The following is an 18,037-nucleotide window of genomic DNA, read 5'->3' as shown; positions in this document are numbered from 1 at the left end:
TTGTGTAGTATATGTGCACACAGTTTAATTCTTTCTGGAAAACATAGAAGCAAGTACTTAATCTCTACTGGGTTATGCTTAGTTGCTCAGTTGTGTCTGACTCTTGGCAACACCGTGAACTGTAGCCCACCAGGCTCCTCTGTCTATGGGGATTCTCCAGGCAAGAATACTAGAGTGGGTTGCCATGACCTCCTCCAGGGAATCTTCCCAACTCAGGGATGGAACCCAGGCCTCCTGCATTGGAGGCAGATTCTTTACTGTCTGAGCCACCAGGGAATCTCAAGAACACTGGAGTGGGTAGCCTATACCTTCTCCAGGGAATCTTCCCGGCCCAGAAATTGAACCGAGGTCTCCTGCATTGCGGGTGGATTCTTTACCAGCTGAGCTCCCAAGGAAGCCCTTGTCTCTACTACTTTCTTTATTTTGTGGGAAGGGCATTCTTTGGTTTGCTCATATTAGCAAACAGACTAAGAGGCAGAATTTGCCCAAAAAAGTGAGATTTAAAAAATCTTGTTCCCTTACTGAGAAAATCACACCTGTAAATCACAGAACTAAAACTTGAAAAAAATGTGGCTGATTAGGTAGCTGCTTCCTGCTGACAGGGTTAAGGCTGTAAAGTAGAGCTAAAGGAAAAACTGAATTAGCCAAGAAAGCCCTGATTTTCAGAAAAATGGATGAGCATCTCAGACTGTTTAATTGTTAATGTTGCTTTTATGGGTTTTTATCAAGGTCCCAGTTGAATAAGGCTTTGAGAAATTTGAAGCAATTTCATAGGAGAGTAAAAAAGGCAAAGGCTTAGGCTAGGAGGTATATTCATTCAATATGGAGGAGGCTCATCATTTTGAAGAAGAGAATGCTAAAAACTGAGTGCAAGGAATATGTACTGATTAGGTGATGTGAAGATGTTTCTTTCTTCTTTGAGATTAGAACAAACACACCAAGTACACTTCCAGTGTAACCCATGGGCTTTTCGAGAGTTGCATGGATAGTTCCTATCACTAAGGAGTGTATGGCCAGCGAGAGTCATCTCTCTGATAGGACAGATTCTCCTCAAATTGAAATGGTTTCAGTAGAAAATATCCCCCCAAAAGGGAAGGAGTAGGTGACCCCTTGACCCTTCCAATCAATATGATTGGTGCTCTTGATGTTAATGAAACAAACAATATTGAACAGAGGAGCTTGTCTGTTTTAGGGTCCTGGGTGCTGCTGTGTTTGTGAACCTAAGGGTCGTAGGTTGGGATAAACTATGGTGTCCTTTGTCACGTGTTAATCCCTCAGCTGTGAGGATCTTTGTCCCCCTGGCAAGCATGGACCGCAGTGTGAGCAGAGATGCCCCTGCCAGAATGGAGGCGTATGTCATCACGTCACTGGAGAGTGCTCTTGTCCTTCTGGTTGGCTGGTAAGCATCCCACCCCACCCACCAAAGCCCCCTGTTTCAGGATACCCGAGTGAAAATGCACGGGGAGAACTTTAATACAAAAGAATGTCACATCAATGGATAAAAATTTCATAACTGGAAATACCCGACCATTTCAAAGCAGGAATTTTTTAGTCCAGAGAAGGCAGAAGGTGATTAAATCCTGAACTTGAAGTTTACTAAGGGTCCTCATGGAAAAGTTAGTAGGCCATCTGTCCTGCATCTCCCTTCAGGATATAAAAGGGAAATATCTTGCCTTTCACATGACAGCAAAAGCTGCTAAACACTGTAAGTATTCAAATAAGCATTTTCATAATTATGTTCTATGGATCATTATTATTCTTTGGGAACATTATTCTCAACAGGTGAAGTGTTGTGTGAAAAAGGTATTTGGTCTTTGAATCTGGAGACTCATCGAGGTAAATCAAGTTTTCCAAGTATTGCAGAACTCAGAGCCTTTAGTGTAATGACCTGTACCTTCCTATACTTCCCAACTTTGACCATGATACTCTTCCTTTGTGTAGTATCTCACAGGCTTGATCTTATGTGGAATACACAATGTCAAAGCTGGTTTACTAGGTAGATTACTCTAAAATCAGGCAATAGTATTGGTTCGTGTTTCTCTGAGTTGGTTTCTGTAAAAGTCTGCTTGAAGACAGAAGAGTGAATGACCAAGGTCTGTTTCCTTCATTAACACACAGAAAACAAAACAGCAGTTGACTTCATGACTACCTTCCATCTCCATGAGCTGCAGTGAAGTTGCTCTTGCCGGGGTTCAAGTGATGTAATTGCCAGATTCAATGACAACTCCTCCATCTTCATTCTACTTCATTCCTCCAAAGCTTTTGACTCTGTTGCTCATCCACCTCCCTTTCCTAATCTCTCTCTCCACTTCTTTGATAACCCCTTCTCCTACCTCTCTTATTAAAGATCTCTTTTCCTAATCTCTCTTTTTTTACATACCATTTTATTTCCTGTGTTTCGCACCAGTCTTTCTCTTTTCTCATGGTACGTCTTTCCTGGAAATCTCATTAAGATCCATTACTTTAACAGTCATCAGCTGATTTTTCCCAACCTTGACTTTCTCTGATCTGAACACAGGTATGTATTTGTCACTGTGCTGTTACACTCCCCACCCTAGTTTCACCTAAAAACATGGGTCACTATCTGCCTGAACTATGCCTAGGCTGGAGCCTTAGGAGGCAGACATGGCATTGCCCTTGTTGTAGGAATAGAGCAAAGAAGACTTGGAGTCCACTTCCAGTCAGAATCATGGGAAGTAAGATCGGGTTCAAGATAGCAAGACCACTGGGAGAAGTGAAAAAGAAATATCAGACCCAAGGCAAGAATTGCAAATGATAAGCAGACAAGACAAGGAAGCAGAGCCTGGAGAAACTCCATGGAGCAATAGAGTCAGTGCAAGGGGGCCTTTTATTGAGTGCATGATGGTGAGGCAAACAGAGAAGCTCTTAGAGAACTACTGACTTGGAAGCAGGCCTGTCAAAGTCAGTGTTTGTAAAACCAAATTTGTCATACACCTAAACCTTTCTTAAGGTGATTCTCTTTTTACCCTTTTTTTTTTTTGGTCTTCATTAAAACCAACACTTCTCTCTTAGTTGCCCAAAGTAGAAATGCTGAAATATCTTTGATTCCTTCTCTTCTTTTATTTCTTATAGTCAGCCTTTTGCAAACACTGGTCATTACTTTGTTCTTTGGATGAGCTGTAGAAATGTTACTTGCAGAATTTTTGTGTAGACGTTGTCTGTAGGGTTGCCTCATCTTGAGGTTGAAGCCTTCTTCTTCTGGGTTGGAGTGGTCATGAGGTAGGATGCTGGTAACCACAAGTTTGGACCGTGAGTCCCAGTAGGAGGACACATGGCCCTCTCCATCAGCCGAGTAGAGCCTCCCGTATGTTCTGCACCCCTACCCTGATGGATGTTTCTTACTGAATGTTTCAGGTCATTTTTCTCTAAGTGCAGCTGAGCTTCTAAGTTACACTTCTCTTTGTAACATTTTATTTGTGCAGTAATCCTAGGTGCTTTTCATAGGTGGCTATATATTCCTATTACACATACACAAGTATATATTTCAACTAATAATGTCCTGTGTGCATGCTAAGTTACTTCATTGATAGCCGACTCTCTGCTACTTTATAGACTTGTGGCCCACCAGGCTCCTCTGTCCATGGTTCTCCAGGCATGAATACTTGAGTGGGTCGCCATGCCTTCCTCGAGGGGATCTTTCTGACCCAGGGGTTGAACCCATGTATCCTGTGTCTCCTGCATTGGCAGGCGGTTCTTTCTTTCTTTTTTTTGGCAGGCAGCTTCTTTAGCACTAGAGCCACCTGGGAAGCCCAATAATATTCTGCTTAAAGCTATTGACTCACATTAATCCTTCTTTGCAAACACTATTTCAACAGCATCTCTAAAGCTTATGTGGGACCATTACAAAATGTGAGTAGTTCCTGAGAGAGTGAGAATTTTCACCAGAACCCTGGCTTACCGTGGATTGACCCTTGGCATATTTATTTCATCTAGTCATGTTAATACGTTGTGCTAGAATGAGGGGTTAGAGCTATTTTTATATCTGTCTCCCTCATCATATTGTGAGCTAATTAAAGGTTGTGACTTTATCTTTGATTCTCAGAGCTTAGCACGATGCCTGGCACATAGATGATTCTCACTTAAGCACTGATTTGAATCATTTGCCAAAGGCTTTTTCAGTTCCAAGATTCTGGAAGAACTTTTCTCATTGGTAGATAGCTAGAAACCACCAGAGGAGACTTAATTAGCACACCAACTGCCTTTGTGGGTAGCCAGGAGTTAGAGGAAATGTATTTTCTTATGCTATCCAGAATAAACATTTACAAAACCATCTGGTGTTCACTAGCCTCCAATTTCAGAGTGCCCACAGTCTGTCTTTTTTATAGAGAAGGAGGACAAAGCAACAGCTTCCAACAGTTAAAAACATTGTAAAAATCCCTGTTATTTGGGGTTATTTTGTTTGATGTAATAGTAACTCCAATAAATACATGATAAACTACAAAGCCAAGTTATGTGGCCAAAGGAAGTAGAAAATAGTAGAGTATTTCATTGACTTATTGGTAAAGTATCTTATGCTTCTCCACATAGGACTGGAATAAATATGACAATATCTGACAAGACAGACAGCCTCTAGGGTGAGAAGATGTGTCCAAGTTACTCTCTCGATTTCTCTCCCAGGAAATTAGTTTTCCTATTGATCTTGGCCCAGCAATGTTTGTTGAACCTGCTGAAAATAAAAGTGTCTTTTCTTTCCAAAATAAAATGTCTAGAATTGTTTCTGTTGAAGTATTTCTTAGGCAATGTTAATGTTAATTCAGATACACAAAATGTCAATCCTTTTTTTAATGCTTCCTTATAAGAAATAAAACCAACAATAAGGTGTATTTTCTCTAGAACATATGGTAAAGTATTTGAATATTCCATTTGGGCCAGATGTTATCATTTATGTAATGGATGCTCAATAAGTGCTGTTCACTTACTGTATATGTAAGACACAAGGAAGAACACTTAGGAGGATTTGTGAATGCCTTAGGTTCCCATAATCATTTGAGGTGACTTTGTTTTTTTAACATAGGTATTTCTTCTGATTACTATGCTGCCACCTATGTGTGTATCTTGAGATTTAGGCCTACTAAGAAAATAAGTCAATTTAGAATTTCTAACATCTTTGAGGTGATAAACAGAGTTTGCGTTCTAAAATCTCCTTTATCTAATCTTTGTGCAGCCCTGTGCCCACACCCTGCCTTCCCTTCCTGCTTCCTCTCTTTTCGCCCTTCTCTCTCTTCTTTGACCCTTCCTGGAGGCGCAGCTAATTTTCCAAGTCTCTTTGAATGCAGGGCACAGTGTGTGGTCAGCCTTGCCCCGAGGGTCGCTTTGGAAAGAACTGTTCGCAAGAATGTCAGTGCCATAATGGAGGGACGTGCGATGCTGCCACAGGCCAATGTCACTGCAGTCCCGGGTACACAGGGGAAAGGTAAGGGCAGCCTTGCACCCCTCTGACTATAGCATGGAAGCGAAGCTGGGAGGGTCCAGGGCGCACACTTCCTGCATTTGTCTGTGACTATTCTATCATCTTCCGAGAAGCATCTCTAAGGTATCAGTGTATTTGACAGATTCCTTCCCAGCCCAGTGCATAGCAACTGGACCACTGACGACGATGGTGAATTGAAGATGCAGAGAAAGCATTTTTTTAAAAAATGAGAAAATATCAGAAACCCATGATGGATCATTGCTACACAGTTAAGTGATTAGGGCAGCCACTTGAAACCCCAACACTTCTAACATTTTAAAGATTTTTGGATAGATTTATTTTTAAATAGGGTGTGTACTCAGGTATCTTTAAAAGATAAGTCAGGCATAAAGTTTCTTTCCTACGACGCCCTGTACTCTTAAGACTGTGTGTCGTTTAACTGTGTGGTGGTGATAGGAATAAGACCCGGTGGGACTTACAGGTCTCTCCTGATGCTTGTGTGGTGTGTGGTTTTATATCCACAGCTTGTCCATTTTGTGTGTTAGGTGGTAAAGTGTTACCCAGAGTGCTTTGTTCAGCCTACAGCTTCTAATTTGCTCTTTAATCCATTGTATCCTGAAAGATTTGATAATAAAGCTTGTTAGCTTGTCTGTAAAATTAGAGAAAGAGGCTTGAGAGACAGAAGAGTATATTAGCCCCAAACAAAGAATTTGAAACCTCTGTCCTTGGAAATATGCTCATCTATAATGTTCAAACAATAATTGTAATTTCTTCTAGGGTTGTAAGAATTAAATGAGTACATTAAAGCTTTTAGAACAGTGCTAAATCTTCCAAATATTAGCTATGATTGTAGTTGAGTGATTCTATGAACTGTATAAATACTAGTGATTATTAACTTGAATGATATCTAGAAACTGTATAAATATTAGCTATCAGCTATCATTATTTTTTTATATCTATGAATTAAAAATTCCTTTAACCTTCCTCTCTAATGTTTTTCTTTCTAAAATTCTGGTCTATGACTTTTAATAAGATACTGTAGGGTGTTTTCCCCCTCCAATTTAGGCTTCACACTTTCTTAGGAAATTTATTTATAAGTTTTGAAGAATCCCATTTAAGTTTTAATTGGATATTTCTGGATAAAGAAAATCTTGTCTTTGAATATTTATTTTTTATTTAGTCACTCTACCAAACTTCTTATATAATTCTCATGTTATTTTTAGCAAACACTAAGGTTATTTTATTATCTACAGATAAAGATAAATTAGTCTCTTCTTTTCAGTATTTGTAATATGTCATTTACTTGAGTGATTGCATTAATTTAAACTTCTAAATAGTATAGTGGAATAGTGAAAGTTGCTCAGTGGTGTCTGACTCTTTGCGACCCCATGGACTATAGAGTCCAGGGAGTTCTCCAGGCCAGAATACTGGAGTGGGTAGCCTATCCCTTCTCCAGCGGATCTTCCTGACCCAGAAATCAAACCGGGGTCTCCTACATTGAAGGTGGATTCTTTACCAACTGAGCTATGAGGGAAGCCCAAACTTCTAAACGAATGTTGACAAATACAGATAAAAGTGGGAATTCCTATCTTCTTCCTAATTTAATTGAAAATGGCTCCAGTATAGTTTCCTGTTTGTTACTGGTTTCTAGTAGATGGTCTTTTTCATCTTTGAGAAGTTTTTAAAAAATCTATGTATTTATTAGAAACTTTTAAAGTAATATCTGTTTAGTTTCATTAATATGATTATGTATTTTCCTTAATTTTTGATGTTATAAATTATTGGCACCTTTAGCACATGGTTTCTATAACATGTAATTAGGGTACTCAGAAAGTTTTTGTGCCCTGCTTCCTGGTTTATGGTTGTATTATGGAAAATGAGGTTGTTAGATGAATTCTGGATCCATGTTGTATTAAAGTCTTAACATAAAAAGATGAATCAGGGCAAGAGAGGCATGGGACCAAGCAGAACCCTAAGTAATAGTTCCGTGTAGTATTTTTGGACACTAAAAATTTAAATATAATAGTTTTCTTGCCCTGTCCGGATTTAAGTCTCAAATTCAAGGAACATAAAATCAGCAAACATACAGGCAGGCTTATACTCATTTAGAACATAGGGAAAGGGGATAACAGCTAATTTTCAGGTGAATTTTTGATTTGAGGCCAGGCAGGCAAAGAGCCAGAGTAAGAGAGGAAAGTGAAGAAGGAACTTGCTTCTTAACTTGTTTTTATAACGATTGTGGGTTTTTTTTTTTTTTTTTTTTTTGGTGAACTGATGACATGACTCCTGTTTCCACTTCTACTCTGATACACGGAAACACACACACACACAACACAACGACGTCAAGCACATTCGTCATCGTGAAAGAGACAGCGAGTGGTTATGCAGCCATTTGTGGCAGGAGGTGTGGGGAAAGCAGTCCGAGGGCCATTTGCCCTTTCCCCTGTTTTGAGAAGTCAGCAAAACATGACCACTGAGGTCAGGCCAGAGGGGAGCAGGTACCACCACAGGCAGCTGGCCCAGAGTGCACCCCGGATATCGGGATGGCCCTCCCAGGCAGAGAGGACACAGAACAAACAAAATAGGCACCTCGTAGGCAGACAGAGCAGCTCATGCGATGCCCACATGATAGGCTGTAGGGTTTGTGGGCTGGTTTCAGAGGACAGTGTGGTGAGCAAGGGTCATGTGGCACAGCCAATATGGTGGCTCTCAGATCCTCACAAAAACCCTTCCGAAGGGGCTGAAAGAGTGTTCTTAATGCTGAGGGGCTGTCGTGGCATCTTTGCACTGGGGCTTCTGATGGCCTAGCGTGAGTCCACGTACATGATTGTTGCCTCCTACGTGTTAGCTGGGTGGAGAGGTCTGTGGATCAGTTATGGACTCTGTTAAGGGGAAGGCCCAGAATGTTACGCTCTGCTACGTTCTGTACCATCCTCACAGTGAAGAAGAATGTGGGCCAAACGAGGGGAAGTCCAGAGTTGTAGACAGGAATTGGGGGGATGCAGAAGTGGTCTTCAACAGAGGCAGTCTTTTCTGCTTCCAGTATGGAGGAAAAGCTGACTCTTTCCCAGTGTTCTTTATATAAATATTTTCCCAAGAGCAGAAGTTTCAGGTGTTTGAAAGGCAGGCAGCCGATCTATTGATCCCGGTCCGATGAGGAATGTGATTCTTTCACAGTAAATCATGCTTTGGCCCAATAATCCCAGTCACTCTGGAAGGCCATATATAAAAGGACAAAGGAGAAAATGGGACCTGGCACTCCTTCCATGCTAATGCACTTTCTTTTCCATAAGTTCACAGTGAGATGCAATAAGATAATCAAAATGATAGTCAAGTCTATGACCCTCATTGGTTTGGGCATTAGCGTCATATTTTATTAGATTATCAAAACTTAATGTGTGTCCATTTTTCCAAATTCCAGGGTATTATTTCAAAAAATCTTTAAAAAAGTAAAATAAAACAGGAACTTCATATTTTCATATTTCTACTGTAGCCAGTATTTATTGTTATATTTTTATCTGCCTCTCTGCCATCTCTTAAGAAAGAAAGTATTTCCTCTTTTAATGACTTCTAAGATTACTTTCCTTATTCCACATGGGACCACAAAAGCAACACTGAGGGCATAAAATTTGTTGGGAAATGATGCTTCTTTCAGAAAAATGAGCCCAAAAGGGAGGTAAGACTGCTTGACAAAGACTCTTAATTCAGCCAATAAGAAGGGTGTAATCTACTTCACCACTGTGTTTATTTTCAAGATGGAAAAGATCTACTTCTAGAAAGATATCCTACCATTTTGGTATGGTAGGTGGAAACTAACAGGATTCTCTTACAAGTGCCACACTGATGAAAAAGAAGCAGGATGGTGAACCAAGCTTTACTGACTACTTTCGTAAGAAAAACTCGAATGGCCTTTTGCCATTTAAAACACAAACTTAGTAGTGTGTTTAATTATAGGTTAGAAAGGTAAATCTGGGTCATGCCCAGCTATTATGGATTTTGTTTGCTCAGAAAGAAGGAAGTCTCTGCCAAGATAGAGTAGTCACACTGCTCCCCTGTCTTTGGTGGCAGACATTTTCCCATGCTTCCCATTTCTCTCCTGTTGCCCATTTTTAGAGCTGTGCTTTTCCTCAAGTTAAAATCCTGGAGTCCAAAATGTAGCATTTGGGTTTCTTTTAGTAATATGATTTACCTTGAGCATAACTTTTTCTTTTTTCCTGGTATTGCCTTGCAAGGACATCTGGACAGACAGGTTGCCAAACCGTCTTGCCAGCCTTTAGCAGAGCAATGAAGAGGCCGGATGATTGACAGCATTTCTTTCTCTAAAGTTTACATTTTGAGGAGTAAACTAAGTGACTTGGCTTAGTAAAGCTGCTTAGAAGTTAAAAATAGAGTGCCTTTAAAAAAACACTCTGGTCTAAAAATAGGTATACTCGTGTGTAACTTTGCAACACACATCTAATTTTATGCTAAATGAACTTAGTTCAATTACTCCAGAACTTTTCTAATGCTTTGTCAAGTGATTGATTTGAAGAGTTTGCCTTTTGAAAAAAAGTCTACAGTCTGTGAAACCAAATTTGCAAGAGTCCCTTTTCCCTAAATATGTCAGAACCAGAGTTAACCAGAAAAATATCAAAGGGTTCTCAAGATTTATCCTCTGCTCTTAACTAGAATCCTACCCAGCCCTGGTATTGTTAGTCCTCACACCCTATCATTAAAAATATGCAAAGCCTTGTGGAAAATGTTTGCTTTTCAGCCCCTTTCCTGTTGCTTTGAAGTCTGCTTGGATTCATTATCGTGCACTTGCTGCTTGCCTTGTACCCATCTGAAAAAATGCAGTGCTGACCTACATTTTTGACTCTGGGTCTGGCATGACTTGAGATCCACATGGGAAGTGGCTGCTGAGACTCACAAAGAGTACTCTGCTTGTGGCAGCTCTCTGGCTAGGCAAGACCCCGGCTGCCTCTCCCTTGGCAGAAAACACTCCTTCTGCTGCGGAAAATCCTATCAAGTCACCTTGCCTGATCAGAAAGAAAAAGCTGGCCCAGTAGGGGGCATACGCTTCATGGAGCCATGAGGATTTTCTCTTGAGTCCTTCCAGCAACTCGGCTTCCCAACCAATCTAACTTACCCAGAGCATGTCTTCATCTCACAATCTAAGGCCATTTTTTAAAAGACAATAAGGTGGATTTTTGAGATCTAATTTTTTTTTCCCTTGCTGTTTGGTAGCCCTTCTTTCCAAGAGGACAAGTGAAAGTGAAAGTGAAGTTGCTCAGTCGTGTCCAACTCTTTGGGACCCCATGGACTGTAGACTACCAGGCTTCTCTGTCCATGGAATTTTCCAGGCAAGAATACTGGAGTGGGGTGCCATTTCCTTCTCCAGCAGATCTTCCCAACCCAGGGATTGAACCCGGGTCTCCCGCATTGTAGGCAGACACTTAACCATCTGAGCCACCAGGGAAGTCCAAGAGGACAAAACCCCACTTAATAAAAATTTTGTGTTCAGGAGCTCACAATCTCTCTACTGCCTCCTGGCGGGAGTTTCCCATGTTGAAACTGAGAACACCTGATTTCAATAGCTCAGACTTTCTTTGTCAAGTTACAAAACTTTCTGAATAAGGAGCAGTTATTGCCATTCAGCTTTGAAAGGATAGACATGTGGCTGAGGTTAAAAATTAATATCAACATAAAAGCCAAGAGAATTACATTTGGTTTTGAATTTGCTCCAAAGTTTTCATTTTGAAATGGGGAAAGCATATATTTTTTTTTTATTTAAGAATAGTTAATTTACAATGTTGTGTTAGTTTCAAGTGAACAACAAAGTGATGCAGTTATACATACATATTCTTTTTCAGATTCTTTTCCATTTTAGGTTATTAAAAGATACTGAGTATAGTTCCCCATGCTATATATAGTAGGTCCTGTTTACCTATTTTGAATATAGTAGTGTGTATCTGTTAATACCAAACTCCTAATTTATTTCCCTCTACCCACTACCCACTTTGGTAACTGTAAGTTTGTTTTCTGTGTCTATGAGTCTGTTTCTGTTTTGTAAATAAATTCATTTATGTCATTTGTTTAGATTCCATATATAGGTGGTATTATATGATGCTTGTCTTTTTCTGACTTACTTTACTCAACATGATAATATCCAGGTCCATCCATGTTTGCTGCAAATGGCATTATTTCATTTTTTGAGAGACAGCATATGTTTTAATTCCCTAATAATGGGCTGGGACTCACACTTAGGCAATTCATTTTCTCCCTTTCCTGGTATCTACTAAAGTGCTATGCATACCTTTAGCAAGGACTAGGTATAAAACATGCTTCCCATCCCAAATTCATATTTTGTTTTTGATTTACTATTTCTTTAAACAGATTATATGACTGTTACTATTATAATTTTTCTTAATGCTTTTCATATCTATGATGGGACAATCACTAAGTAAATATCAAATCCAAAAAGGATCTAAGTGTGTATACAACAAAACCCACCTGAACCTACTGTTTATTTTCACAAGGCACTGACTGATCTTACACTCCCACCTCCTGCACGACAGGTGCCAGGATGAGTGCCCCGTTGGCACCTATGGAGTTCGCTGTGCGGAGACCTGCCAGTGTGTCAATGGAGGGAAGTGTTACCATGTGAGTGGCTCCTGCCTCTGCGAAGCAGGTTTTTCTGGTGACCGATGTGAAGCGCGCCTGTGTCCAGAAGGACTCTATGGCATCAGATGTGACAGGCGGTGTCCCTGCCATGTGGACAACACTCTCAGGTGAGGGTCAGCTGCCCCTGTGTGATGTGTTCTATTAAAGTTTTCACTGTAGGATCCCTGATGACTCAGATGGTAAAGAATCTACCTGCAATGCAGGAGACTCAGGTTCGATCCTTGGGTTGGGATGATCTCCTGGAGGAGGAAATGGCAACCCACTCCGATATTCTTGCCTGGAGAGTTTCATGGACAGAGGAGCCTGTCAGGCTATAGTCCATGGGGTCACAGAGTCAGACACGACTGAGTGACTAACACAACTATCCACTATTTGGAAGAAGGGATCGGCAGAGATATTCCCATCCTGAGACCCTTCCTGCCTCTGGATCATCCTGGGCAGCAACCACTCAGTATATGGAAGACTTTTACACTCAATGGTCCAAGTCAGAAGTGCTAAAGTTGTTCTGGCTGTGGATGGATGTGAAATCCTATTCTCTGTTAATGACCACTGGAAAAAATTAAACTTGCTGAGGTTAGTACAATGTTTCCCTAAGAGAGGGATTCTGTGACATCCCCTTAGCAGCCAAGATGCAATGAGAGACATAGGTTAAGCCCAGCTGGGTATGTAAAACCATCACAGAATGAGTCTCATGGCAGCCTCTTTACTCAATGTCTGTATAGGCAGGAAGTGTACTGGTGGAAGTTTTGAGAAAGTGCTTCACTTGTGGTTGTCACATGTGAGATGTGTGTTCAGAACTGATTACTTGAACATAGAACTCACAGGGGTCTTTTAAAGGCTCAAAAATCTCTCGAAGAACTTAAGAACAGGAAACCAAAGTCCCACCGACTTTACTGTACTTTGTCTGCCCCTGAAAATGTCTTTCCAACCATTTCTTCCTCTGCCTCCCCCAAGGACCAGATGCACATCACTTAGAATTCTGGGCCTCGTTTACATACTGCTGGAAAAGTTGAGTTTGACTATAATGTGGTACATTATATAGCAGTTCAGATGATACCAGAGTTACCTTTATTTGCATTCAGCACAACTGTTACTTCATTTATCCTTCTGAAAGATAACTTTTGGTCACATTAAATCTCAAATGTACTAAAGTTAAAAGTAAATAGAAGCCTGTGGTTGGTCTCTTCTTTAAACCATTGTTGGGAGCAAAAAAAAAAAAAAAAAAGACTTTGCAGTGTGTGTGCATGCGCTGAAATACATTTTAGTGGGCATATTAAAGAAGTGCATTCTTAATGTGTCTCCAGCAGTTAGCAAGCTTCTTTAGTCAATTTCTGGTCTTCTTCATTGGGAAATATCACCGTCTTTACAGGACAGGTTAAATAAACCTTTGGAGAGTAAAAATGAATAATCTCTACAGGATTTGGGTTGTTTTTCAACTCTCCAGTGTTGAATTTTGGCTGCCTTTCCTGCAGCGTAAGGTTTGTCCCAGTGAAAGGTAATTCTCATTGGTAATAGCTAAGGACTTTTTAATGCCAGTGTGCTGTTTCATTGAATGTAGGTACAGTCTGAAATCAAATAGATTAATAAACCTATACAAAGGATCTCTGCTTTGAGAAGAATTGGAAAAGCAGAGGAAATGCTGATTTTGCTGAAATTAGTTATCATAATAGTAGATGCAGGGTACAAGTTGACAGTTATTTGATTGATGTCAATATTGTATAAATTTGACATAGGTCATGTGTACCTAAGCACATATGCTTTAACAAAGAAGTAAATGACCTTATTTGATAGTTACATAGATCAAAAGAACACTAAAATCTGTCTGATAATATATAAGAAATAATCAGAAGATCAAAGACCATTAGCCTATGAAGTGCTTCCCTAAATAATAAAAGCTATTTTAAAAGACTAACTTGTACAAATTCCTATTAAAACCAGTTGACCATTAATTATATGACTCTTGTCTTCTTGAATTCACAGTTGGAGCCACCCTTCTACTCTTAAATCTCAGACTTCTATGTAAAATTCCTGAAAACACAAAGTTCCTTTGAACCAAAAGGAACTTTGTATTAGTTCAAAGTTTAGCCTACCATTTAGTCAGACAAGAGTGTAGCTTGCTATTGCATAATACATGATGTCCATCCTAAAATCCTTTGTTATAATTATTGAGATAACTAATGAAAACTATTAATTTATAGTATCTTTAGGTAAATTTTGAGCTCTATGAATGTTCACATATTGACATATATTGAAGCCATATATTTGAGTAAGGGTTTGTATCAGTTAGTTTTGCTGTATAGAACAACAACAACAAAAAGCCTATCCCAAACTTAGGGATATAAAACAACATTTATGTATTAGCTCATGATTTCTTGCTTGACTCTTTGGGTTGGGCTCAGCTTGGTGGTTCTTCTGGTGGTCTGTGTGTATTCAGTTGGCAGATCAACTAGGGGCTGGAATTCCTGTGTTTCTCATGTGTCTAGCATTTGGCTGAGTGATGGGAGTGACTGAGCAATCTAGCGCATTAGTCTGAGCGTCTGTACATGGTAACTGGCTTCTCAACAGCTGTAAGAGACAGGGCAAGCCCCAACATGCAAATGCTTTCCAAACCTTTGGTTATACCACATTTGCTAATGTCTCTCCAGACAGAGAAGGCATCATAACCGAGTCCAGCTTCCTTATACTCCACCTCTTAGGGGGTGGAGTTACCATGCATCTGTAACCATTTTTATTTTTCAAGCTATCATAAGGTTGAAATGAATTTAAATACATTTATAAGTGATGTTAGTATTTTCAATTACAGTACTATTATAGAGCCTAAGGGCATTCCCTGTGACCTGGAATTCTTAAAACTGACTTTTGTCGTGGAAATAATTTTGAATAGGAAAAAAAATTCAAGATTCACTGAGATTCCACATGAGATATGTATATTAGCTCTTGTTAATAAGGACATTTAATAGCTGTGGGCAATCAGGATGTGCCTACTTGCAAATGCCACCTAATTGTCATATATTTGAGCATTAATAATATCTAAGGAAATGAATACAAAGAAGTTCAGTGACTCTATTTTAGCCAACATTATATTGGATACCTGTAATAATTGAACTCTTAAATTGAAAATTTTACTAGAATGTTTTTATTTAGTTATATATGTAAATGTATAAAATGTTAGGTATTCCTATCTGTGTATAATCCAATTTCCATATTACACAAAGTGATCTGTTGTTTAGAAAGAAATCAGGTAGGAGGATATTACCCTTCAACCTCCACTCTGCTCCTCTAACGACACGTAAATCTCATTACCAATTAAGCTGCCTGCATGAGAGCCCATCAAATGCCTCCAAAGTGCTCTAGTTTCCTACATCTAATTACAAATTGCAGAATACTAATTTTGGTGTCAATCAATCTGAGAACCAGTATGCTGCACTAATACTCACTGGGGGGCATTGAATATCAATTTCTCTGTCTGCCTCTAGCTTAGTTCAATTTCCTGTCCCTGAATCGTCTATTCTGTTTAACATTTATATCTATACCATGTATATTGCTTTTTGCTTTTTATTATTGAGTAACATTTCCTACCAAAAGATGTCCTTTTTAAAAATAGTATCTATCTTAAGGTAAACTACTTTAACCAGTTCATCATTTGGAATATTTCTTTTCTTTTTGTCATATGTAGGGCCTTGCTAAAATAAAATTAAATTTGCCCCTGCTTTTTGCACAATTCAGGCTTCTATTGGTCCTAATAATAACCCTTTTATCTGTGCAAAATCCTAAGTTTTAACAATTCCTTTTCATATCTAGCCCTCCTACCAGACTGCTATCAAATTTCCTTTTCCTTTGGTGTGGAAACAGAAAGAAATCTGGGTTCAAGTTTGATTCTGCCATTACCTGTGTGAGACTTAGAATAATTAGTACCTCTTTCCAGATCTCTGTTCCCTCATTTAAAAAATAGAGTCATACCTAACGTTGTGAGCATTAAATGAAATCATCCACGTGGATTGCTTAGCATGGTGTTAGCACACATTCAGCGCTGGTCTGTACATCCGCTTGCAGTATCATCATAAATTTCACTTAAATGACTGGTCCCTGCAATTAATGGTGATTCCTTTTAAGCTATAAAGTTGAGATTTTAAAAACTAATTTTAGGGGACATCTGGCCTTTGTATGCAGACATACAGATTATACTTTAACAAGGCTGGATGACTTGGAGAGATCAGGGGAGGCAGATTCTATGCCCAGCTTCCCACCCCCACTGACACACACACATCAACTCTGATGTTTTCACCTGTTCACTCAATCTGTGTTTACCATGGGCACACTGTGTGGTAACGAAACACACTAATTCTCGTTCTTCTGGAGCTCGAAGCCTAGAGGGGAAGGGAAACAAGGGAAGGACGGTAACAAGGGAAGGATGGTAAGAATAAGATTGTACTGCAGCACGCCAGCCTTCTCTGTCCATCACCGACTCCTAAGATCATCATTTATCTGATGTCTCTGATAAATGTCTCTGAACTATTTGGTTTAGGTCTGTTTTCCTAATGTAATTGTTAGTAACTTTCTCTTTATTCTTAAAAATGCCCTGGTTTAGACAGCAAATAATTTTCACTCTACCTATATTAAACAGTAAGCATTTTACTCTGAGTGTAGGCTTCTAAGGGAGCCTTTGAAGAATTTTAAGGAAGATGATACCATATGATCTGTTTTTTAGTTGATGATTCATGAGTGAACACAGGAAGGAAGATTGAAAGGCTCTTCAGGAGTGGAGAAGACAGATACCCTTGCCCTGGAGTAGGATGGTGACACTGAAGATGGAGAGATATGGATAGAGTTGAGATATATTGTGGAGTTAGAATGGTTAGGTCCTAGTGATGAAGGCAATATAGGAGATGAGAGAGAGAGTTATTAAGAATAACTGAGGTTTTTAACTTAAACCACTGAGTGGCTGGTTGGTTCCATTGCTTTCGTGGGAAGTAACGGAGAGGAATGGAACCCCACTCCAGTACTCTTGCTTGGAAAATCCCATGGACAGAGGAGCCTGGTGGGCTGCAGTCCATGGGGGCGCTAAGAGTCAGACATGACTGAGCGACTTCACTTTCACTTTTCACTTTCATGCATTGGAGAAGGCAATGGCAACCCACTCCAGCACTCTTACCTGGAGAATCCCAGGGATGGCAGAGCCTGGTAGGCTGCCGTCTATAGCTACTCACAGAGTCAGACACGACTGAAGTGACTTAGTAGCAGTAGCAGCAATGAAGAGGAAACACTGAGTGAGGAATGAAGAAAGGAGAGAGCCAGGGCTCCATGTTTAATGGGTTAAGTTTGAGAAGCCATGGAGATGTTGGGTGTTTTGCCCAATGGTAAATACCAGATACATAGATCTGAGTAATTCTAAGTAGATTTGAGATTCAGATCTTGTTTTTGGAATCCAAATCTTCTATACCCAAGAAGCCATCTTATATATAGTGCTTGGATATTCCTTCCTTCCATGTTTCCTGAGTCATGCTTGTGATGGATGCCTAAGCCTTTGTTTATGGGCACTTAGTTGCAACAGGGGTCCAAAAGCATATTTACATAAATTTCTGAAAATGCGTAGCAAACTGTCTAACCTACAGCCATTTTCTTTCAGAAAAAGGCAGGAAATGAGATTAGGTGTGGTGAGACCCTCAATTGACAGATTAGGATGTCAGGCCTAGGGAGGTTATGTGCTTTCACTGTGGTTGGCCAGGTTGTGGGAGAGCTGAAATTTACAGCCTCAGTCCTTATCCCTTTCAGGTCATGGTTCTTTGCAGAAAATCTGTGAACAGTCCTCTGGTGAGAGGTCATTTAGCAGATGTCTAGATGAGACCGTGGGTTTTGTTATAGCCCAGGTTAAGGGGAGGGTTTTATCTCCATTAGGGGAGGAAGACCATCTTCAACAGTCTTCCAGTTGTGAGCAGAGCTGGT

General features: G+C 39.9%; 1 protein-coding gene across 1 annotated transcript in view; it reads left to right on the top strand.

The window, feature by feature from the left end:
* MEGF10 (multiple EGF like domains 10) overlaps window positions 1–18,037 on the top strand; it is a 138,440-nt gene that overhangs the window by 77,791 nt on the left and 42,612 nt on the right. Inside the window, exons 6-8 of the mRNA XM_068981027.1 lie at window positions 1,279–1,399; window positions 5,298–5,434; window positions 11,989–12,201. Of these exons, the coding sequence (XP_068837128.1) occupies window positions 1,279–1,399; window positions 5,298–5,434; window positions 11,989–12,201 (471 nt within the window). The remainder of the gene's footprint in view (window positions 1–1,278; window positions 1,400–5,297; window positions 5,435–11,988; window positions 12,202–18,037) is intronic.

The sequence above is a fragment of the Capricornis sumatraensis genome, chromosome 9 (genome assembly GCF_032405125.1).
Source record: "Capricornis sumatraensis isolate serow.1 chromosome 9, serow.2, whole genome shotgun sequence".
NCBI lineage: Eukaryota > Metazoa > Chordata > Mammalia > Artiodactyla > Bovidae > Capricornis > Capricornis sumatraensis.
The sequence above is the reverse complement of the archived record's forward strand: the minus strand, read 5'-3'. Positions and strand labels throughout refer to the sequence as shown.